We start from the raw sequence: 9,116 nt of genomic DNA on the forward strand, positions 1-9,116 counted from the left end.
GCAGCCAGGGTTGAGAACTGATCTACCTTAAGCCGGGGACAAACTCATTTCCCACCCTCTTCCCTGAACGGCACCGCCACCTCACCCCCCAACACCACCCCCCCGCCACCCATGGGGCATCATCTGGTGTCTGAGGAACCATGATGTGGGCAGTCAGCTGCCTTGGAAAACACTCCTGGTAGCCTCACCCCAAAGACTGTGCCTACTGGTCAAGACAAAAGCAAGCAACAGCAGCCACAAAACTGGGTTGACTGCATCTGAGTTTCAGGGGACCACAAATGCAGGCTCTGGTGTGATACGGAATCTGGGTGCACTTGGCCACTGGAGAATGAAGAGCCGGGGCCCAGGCCTGCGGTGGGCAGAGCAGAGAAACAGGCTCTGTCCTGTACTTTGCAAATCACCTCTCATCCATCTAACCACACCCCTCAGCCATCCCCTGCACCCTCCCTCCAGGCGCTGGGCAGTATCCCTCCTCCTAGAAAGAATGCAAACTCCCCAGGAGATGTGAGTCCCCCACAATAGCACCACCTGAGATGATGGGTGAAAGGGGCTCTCTAGCTCATAGGACAATATCTTGCAGAGTTCTGACTGGCACTAAAGCTTACTGACAGTCTCTAAAGGAACATTCCATGAGAAAGCCAGGGAGAGGCTCCAGATGGGCAGGCCAGCCTCTCTCTTCTTCCCAAAAGGAGAAGAAAGAGAAGGGGAAAAGGAGAGTCTCATAACTTTTCAATTCCATTCATGGAGGCTGTGCAAGAAATATCTCCCCAAAAGGAGCCAGGGGCTTGAGTTCCCTGCCTGGGGTGGTGGCGGGAGTGTGAGACAGGCCACACACAGCCTGGCTCCTGCAAGATGGAAAACCACCCTTTCCCTCCCTGAGAAGCAATGTCTTTTAAAAATAAAATAATCCACCTGGGGAGTTGGGGAGAGATAGCATGGGGAGAAATGCCAAATATAGGTAATGGGGAGGAAAGCAGCAAATCACACTGCCATGTGTGTACCTATGCAGCAATCTTGCATGTTCTTCACATGTACCCCAAAACCTAAAATGCAATGAAAAAAAAAATAATCCGAGTATCTTCTTAGAAAGAAAGAATTTCTGGTGATGCCTCCCTGGGTGTCTCTTACACAGGGGCCGGGGAAGGGTGCTATCTGAGTTGGCAGAATATGAGGTCCCAGCTGGGATACGGGGGTCCCTGCTGGCCCCAGGACTCTGCCTCAGCCGCCCCGAAGTGCAGTCTTGACGCGGGGCTTCCACGGGCTGCGCCTGCCACCTAGTGGTCATCAACGGCTCGGACACAGGCAAACCTGGTCTGGGCTTGGAGCCGCGGTAGTGATAGGCACTGGGTTGGATTACAGGGCAGGAGCAGTTGAAGCCGTCATCACATGCACTTGCTAACCCTGCAACAACCCTAAGAGTTAGGGGTTTCCTCTCCGTTTCACAAATGGGTATCTGAGGTCCGCGAGAGTAAATCACTGCCCATTTTCACACAGCAGAACGTGCCAAGTTTATAAGTACCTCAATTATCCCATTCCTAGGGCCATTTTATCTCCTTGCTCAACTGCCACAAAGTCAAAGTTTTGTAGCAGATAAGCAAGACCTCTGCCACAGCAGCCACTGCCTAGTCAAGATCCCTGCATAGAGCGGGAGCCCGATTCGTGTGACTCATCCTGAGGTGGGCTCAGGCCACCGCGCTGAGTATAGCAGGGCCTGCACGGGGAGAGGCAAAGTCCCCGTCTACTGTCACTCAGCAGGGCTGCCACCCACAGAGGCAGGACAGGGACTTGCTTCTCTCACATTCTGGAAGGCGCTTAAATTCAGAGCATGGCCGTTATTGCCAAATGAGGTAAAAAACACAGCGGAGGCATCCACACACAGGAAAAAAGCAGGCATACTGCATCCTTAACCTGGGTCCTGATCCTGGAGCAACTCCCCCCCACACACATAAATACAGTCTGCAGTGATCTTGATGATTACATCTTGTAATCTAATGCCAACGCTGTTTGTGTTAGAAGCACTAAATTGTTCAGAATAAATATTTTAAATGATTTGACTTTGTTAGCTCTTCATTTTGAGTCTCCCTCATCCCCAAAATGTGTGTTCCTTCAATTCCTGAGAGGACCGGCCCTGGAATTACTACAAAGAAAAGGGAAGCCCAAAGAAAGCCGGGTTCTTTTTATCACAGGCTTAAACTGGATACTGAGCTGGGACCATCAGCACTGTAATGTGAGCTTGGCCTCATCTGCGCTTGGATAAAGCACCAAAGAGAGCCCCGTGGAAGAAACCTCTGTGCTCTCCTCCCAGGACCAGCACCTCCCAGCTTCCTGCACACCAAGTGGAGGTGAAGATAAAGAAAAGTCACAGAGAAGAAATAAAACACGTAGCCAGCAAAACACTCCTTTAGATGATGAGAGAGCAGATGCAGGAAGGGACCCTACCAAGCTTCCTATGTCATGAATCATTTCCGGCTCCTAACATATTGGCAAAGGTTATGGCAATAAAACAATCATGGCCAGGCACGGTGGCTCACACCTGTAATCCCAGCACTTTGGGAGGCTGAGGCGGGTTGATCACGAGGTCAAGAGATCGAGACCATCCTGGTCAACATGGTGAAACTCCGTCTCTACTAAAAATACAAAAAATTAGCAGGGCATGGTGGCGCATGCCTGTAGTCCCAGCTACTCAGGAGGCTGAGGCAGGAGAATTGCCTGAACCCAGGAGGCGGAGGTTGCAGTGAGCCGAGATCGCGCCATTGCACTCCAGCCTGGGTAACAAGAGTGAAACTCCATCTCAAAAAACAAAAAAATAAAATAAAAACTAAAACACTCAGATCTGCAAAAGACGTAAAGAGATGTTCCAGGTCATCCTTCTACTTCTTTGTGCCAGTGAAACTCTCTCTGTGCAAATACAAGTCATGATAACATAATACATGTTTTAATTCAACATGCCACTGCACTTGGTATCATTATAATAACTGGAAAAATTATACGTATATTTCTCCATAGCATGTTCCTTTCAGGAAACAAGTCAAAGTCTCCTTTATCAGAGCACACATGATAGAAACTTGAAATGCAGCTTCCAACTAGGGCACACAGGACCAATAAGCTTTGGACCCTGTCTCTTGCCAAAGCACCTGCAGCTCCCACACCCCCGCCTGGGCCTGCTCCCCAGGACTCACAGGTGGGCCAGGCCGGCCTTGCGCACTGCCGAGGAGATGGCTTTGATGGCCGTCAGCATGGAGTTCAGCAGCTGGGTGAGCTCCCCCGTCCCTTTGGCCTGACGCCCCTTTTCCATTACGTAGCGGGTCAGGGTAAGCATGTCAGTTTCGAAGGGGCTTCTGTCTGTCATTGTGGCTGGAATGCTTCAAATCCTTTTCTCCCAGCAGGAAACCTTGCTTATCTCTGAGAGCTGCAGCTCCGAAGTGTGGAAGCCAATAAGAAACCTGTGTTGGCCCTACCAGGATCTCTAAAGAAAAGGGCCTAAAACACATGACCAAAACAACTGCTGGAGCCCTCAAGGAACTCCCTCTGGCCTCAGGGACTGTGGCAGCTGCCAGGGTGCCACACCAGTCTGTAAATAGGATGGGCTGCCCAGAAATGCAGAGCTGCTTTCTCCTGCTGAGCACCCCCTTTCAAGATACCAAGAAGCCACCATTTAGGACAGGTGGGAAGTGAGAAATCCAGCTGATAAGAAAAAAAAATGATACATAAAACCCTTTTATTCCAGGCTCCAAAGGTTTCTTCACATACAGTGACTGCAGAGCCTGGCTCTCCCGAGGGCGGAGGGGGCAGATTGGCAGTTACCTTATCTGGGACATAGGTCACATAGTAAAATAATGGGAACCGGAGAATCCCTTTAGCCAGGGTTTGGAATAAGTTTGGAAAGAATGCTTTTCACTTCCAGTAAGCATGTATGACCGGAGGATACCCACAGGACACATCCAGACCTGGAAGAAAACTTTCATATTCCCAGCACAGTGCCTGGCACCAGTGTTATTTTGTCAATATCTCTGGATGTCCACTTTTATAACAAAAATTGCGTATGATAAAGGAAACACTAAAGAAGGGTATAAGGAAAAAAGTCCTCAGCACCGGCCCATCCTTCTATCCCACTCTCCAGAAATCACTGCTGCTAGGGCTGGTGGCAGTCTGTGCCTCCGGGAGGCTCTGGTAGGAGTGCATATGGTGATGGAAGCACTTTCTCTAGGGCCAGGCACACCTGGCTCTGCGTCCCAAGCTAGCTATCTGTTGGTTGCATGATTTGGGAGAGTTGTTAAACCCCTTGGAACCTCAGCTGTCTCACTCATAAATGAGGATAACCATAAAGCATCCGCCTCATAGAGTGACTGCAATGAGATGTGCCTAGTGTAGTCCCTGCTCGATACTTTGTTACCTATTATTACCCTTCCAGTCTTTCAATATGCACGCAGCTATTGTGCAATCACACATAATCTCATTTCACACAACAGTAGAACATGCACATTTCTCTGAAGGTTTTTTCCCCTGACAGTTATGTCAATTAGAATGCCTTCAGCTACAAGTCACAGAACACCCAGAGCAAGTCACAGAACACCCGTGGTCTATTATTTCCTCATAGACCACGAGTGCACTAGGTGGTGGTGGCTGGCGTGCATTCAGCTGTTCGTGGCTCTGCCGGGACCCCTGTCTGCCTCGTCTCTGCCATTCTTGGTCTGTCAGATTGTGCCCCTTGCTTGGCATCCTGTGGGCACAAAATGTCACTGCAGTTCTGAACATCTAGCCCACGTTGAAGATGCAAAGAAGGGAGCAAGAGCAGCTCCGACCACATCAGTTCCCCCCCTTTTTTTTTTTTTGAGACGGAGTTTCGCTCTTGTTACCCAGGCTGGAGTGCAATGGCGCGACCTCGGCTCACCAAGAATTGCTGGAACCTCCTGGGTTCAGGCAATTCTCCTGCCTCAGCCTCCTGAGTAGCTGGGATTACAGGCACGCACCACCATGTCCAGCTAATTTTTTGCATTTTTAGTAGAGACGGGGTTTCACCATGTTGACCAGGATGGTCTCGATCTCTTGACCTTGTGATCCACTCGCCTCGGCCTCCCAAAGTGCTGGGATTACAGGCTTGAGCCACCACGCCCGTCCATCAGTTCCCTTTTATCAGGAAAGAACAATTTCCCTGGACCCCATCCTCCCACCCACGTAGACGTCCCTGTGTGCAGCGTCAGCCAGATCGGGGTCGCTGGTGATGCCTGCAGCAGGAGCTGGTTGAAAAGGGCAACCAAGTGGCTGAGATGGGCATTGGTGCTCGTAATTTATGTGGGAACTTTCAGATAAAACTCAGATCTACCAGTTTGGTGCTCGTAATTTATGTGGGAACTTTCAGATAAAACTCAGATCTACCAGTAGATCGTAATATGCAGGTTTAAGATCTCAAATATAGATATGTAATTCATCTTTTTTAGATCCAGAAAGCAAATGTTATGGGAAGATGTCCAAGTCAGCACACAGAGGCTTGCTACAAATTTGCTCTTCAAATAATGCTACAATAAGCACCTTACATTTGGGCAGGTGCTTCGCTGTGATAAACCCCACAAAAGAAAATGCTATGTGACTGCTTTCTGATTTGTTCAGGGGTGGTCTATTTTTATTTACCAGAGAATATGCTACCTCCTAATAAAACAAATATAGGATTCCATCCCCCTTTTTGTGATTTTCATTCATGATGAATGGAGAGAGACGGCCGCCTCTATTCCAGTGTGTGACACACATAATTTATTCAATTATTTGATTCAGTAGTGCTGTTTTTACAGATGAGGAAACTAGGGCTCCCTAGGGATAACACAGCTACTAGCTGGAATCTCAGCCAAGGCTACCTGAGACCAGTGTTCATTCGATTTTTTTTTTTTTTTTGAAATAGCATCTTACTCTGTCACCCGGGCTAGAGTGCAGTGGCGTGATCTCAGTTCACTGTAACCTCCACCTCCTGGGTTTAAGCAATTCTCCTGCCTCAGTCTTCTGAGTAACTGGGACCATAGGCAGACACCTCCGTGCCCGGCTAATTTTTTGTATTTTAGTAGACATAGGGTTTCACCATGTTGCCCAGGCTGGTCTTAAACTCTTGAGCTCAGGCAATCCATCTACCTCAGCCTTCCAAAGTGCTGGGATTACAGGCGTGAGCCGCTGCACCCGGCCATGTTCATTCTCTTATGTGATACTTTCCCTCATTCTAGGATGCTCCTCCTCTCTAGATGACTGAGCATCACACATACGCCCGTTAACACAATTAGAACATAGAGTAAGACATGAGTTTAGAATCAAGTTTTAACAAGACAGATCACTAGGTATAACAAAACAAGAATGTCTATCTGGGTCAAACCAGAGTGTTGCTAAATCTATACCCAAAGGAAAGAAGGCTGGGCCAGGAATCAAAGCCCTGGTATATAGGCTTAGGGCCCAGCCATAGCCCAGGCACTCAGTGAAACTAGCACATATCATTTGTGGCCCCTCTGAGACTCAGATGCCTCAATTTAGAAATAAGATTTTGCCAGGCATGATGGCTCACCCCTGTAATCCCAGCACTTTGGAAGCCAAGGCAGGGGGATTGCTTGGGCCCAGGAGTTCAAGACCAGCCTGGCCAACATAGAGAAATCCTGTCTCTATAAAAAATACAAAAATTAGCCAGTGTGGTGGCATGCACCTGTGGTCCCAGGTACTCAGGAGGCTGAGGTGGGAGGATCACTTGAACCTGGGAGGCAGCGGTTGCAATGAGCTAAGATGGCACCACTCCACTGCACCCTGGGTGACATCGAGGCTCTGATTTAAAAAACAATGGATTGAGACTTCATGATCCCTAACTGTATTTTCACATAGTTTTGAAAACACACATTGTCACTGCTTCCAAGTGTTTCCAAATCCAAATGAATTGTTCATCATTCAGAACAATACTGTCACGTTGAGAAATACACTGGGAAACCGTTATCAGCAAGAGAGCCTTCTGCAACAGCTTCACTTCTGTCAGTTGCTAAGGGTGAGGCAAAGACATGGCTGTCATTTCTAGTTCATGTTTCTTCTGGAAGGTGCTACAGTGCAGACATAATAATCAGTCTAACGTCCCTAATGGAAGCTGGAGAAAGGGCCAGTCCAGTGTATTTTACTGTTTGTTCCTGTTTAATGAAAGACTCATCTAAATAAAGATGCCATTTTGTATTAATCCGTCCACCCCTGACACTCAATATCAGTTTAATAATAATAATAAGCTAATAACAGGAGCTATCATCTTTTGGGTAAGACCACTTTAATTTTGATACCATGAGGATCAAACATGGCAACTCTTTTCCTTTCCCAAGAGCTTCTGGGAATTGTGAAAACAGCAGAATGGAACTTACCTTGATCCGAGCTCGTCATGTTGCCATTAACAAATAAGCTTTGCCTTTCACATGGGAGTGCAAGACAAGTCCCCGGATAGAATTACAGAAAGAGAGTGGCTGGATCCGAGCCAGTAAATGACTTCAGGGTGAAGAGGAGGCCTGGTTGATTGGTTTTCAGGCTTCCTTTTGAAGCTAACATTGTTATCTGATTAAGAGGGTTTCCCCTGGGATGTTGCAAAACAATGCTGAGAATGTATATGCACACAAAAACACACACAAGTATTTACAGCAGCTCCAGTTAAACGGGGAACTGCAAACACCCAAAAGCTCAACGTTGAATGGATGAACACACTGGGAGAGCTGCACAGTGGAAAACTATTGAACAACACACAAACACTAGTGCCACGTGGGGCACTTAGGCGAGGCTCGAAGGCACTGTGTTGAGTGACAGCAGAAGCCTCCAGCGAGTATCTACAGTCTGATTGCATTCGTAGGGGACTCTCCAGAATGCAAACATGTGGGGACAGAGAACTCTCAGTAGCTGCCACAGGAATAGGGGTACAGGGAGGGGACAGGACAAGGGGGTTTCACATGATAGAACAGTTCTAGATCCCAATTATAGTCAGCATCCCAATTTCAAATTTTGCAAATTGAAATTCTGTACCCATTAAACAAGAACCTCCCCTTCCCCTCTAGTCCCTAGCACCCGCCATTCTGCTCTCCATCTCTATGAATTTGGCTACCCTAGGTCCCTTATAGAAATGAAACATACACTACCTGTCCTGCTGCAACTGGCTCATTTCACTCAGCATGATGTCCTCACCATCCCTGCATGTTGTGGCATGGGTCAGAGTCCCCTCCTCTGAGGCTCAGCAGTGCTCCATGGTATGGACACACCACAGCGTGTTTATCCATTCCTCCTCATGGCCACGTGGGCTGCCTCCACCTCCAGGCTAGTGTGATAATGCTGCCATGAGCACAGTGTGCAAACATCTGTTCAAGGCTCTGCTTTTGATTCTCTTGGGGATGTGTCCAGAATCGGACCTGCGGGATCACATGGCAATTCCATGTCTAATTTCCGGAGGAACTGCTGCACCATTTTCCTCAGTGGCTGCGCCATTTCACATTACCCAGGGTGAGCAGGGGCCCCGGGGTCCCCACCCAATCACCAGCACTTGTTGTTTATTATTTGTTTGTTTTTATAGCAGCCATCCTCATGGGTGTGAAGTGCTTTCTCATTGTGGCTTAGAGTTGCATCGTCCTAATGATGAGTGATGTTGAGCGTGTGTTTATTGGCCCCTCCTGTAATTCTTTTTATCATGTTTTATTAACATATCTGTTCATGACAAATTGGAAGTGAAACAAGTAAGCCAGTGCTTTGCATGGATCTCTTGAGAGGCCCTGGTTGCCCGGCACTGTGAATGTCAAGGGTGAGCAGAAGCCTGGATAATTTGGGGATCAGGAGGGAGGGAAATTGGACAGTGTCATTTATAAGTCAGCTCACTCCCAAAGGGATCAAAGGGAGGGCCTGCTATTTCTGCCTCCCTCCTGCCCAGGCTGGCGCCTGTGCAGCTGTCATGCCTCTTTCAGCTACGTTTAAATGTTAGAAGTTCAAGTTACCTATGTGGTCTGAAATTGCAGCTGGTGACCTTTCAGCAAATGCCAAAGTTCTTTCAGGGCACACAACAGCCCAGACACACGGGGCATCTGGAAGGCCCCGAGGAAGCGGGGGCAGGGTCCAGCTCCCAGCTTTTTCAGTGTCACTGATACATC

The 9,116-nt window shown here is 48.3% G+C and overlaps 1 protein-coding gene across 2 annotated transcripts in view; it reads right to left on the reverse strand.

Annotated features, from left to right (window-relative positions):
• Positions 1-8,232, reverse strand: part of FBP2 (fructose-bisphosphatase 2) — a 47,790-nt gene extending 39,558 nt beyond the window's left edge. The window contains exon 1 of one of the 2 annotated variants that reach the window (XM_008993591.5): positions 8,121-8,232. In XM_008993591.5, coding sequence (XP_008991839.3) covers positions 8,121-8,155 — 35 coding nt within the window. In that variant the 5' untranslated portion in view covers positions 8,156-8,232. Of the gene's footprint in view, positions 1-3,179; positions 3,446-8,120 lie in introns of those variants that run through there. The other variant, XM_002742741.6, reaches the window with a different exon arrangement.
• Between the last annotated feature and the right edge of the window lie 884 nt (positions 8,233-9,116).

The sequence above is a fragment of the Callithrix jacchus genome, chromosome 1 (genome assembly GCF_049354715.1).
Source record: "Callithrix jacchus isolate 240 chromosome 1, calJac240_pri, whole genome shotgun sequence".
Classification (NCBI taxonomy): Eukaryota; Metazoa; Chordata; class Mammalia; order Primates; family Cebidae; genus Callithrix; species Callithrix jacchus.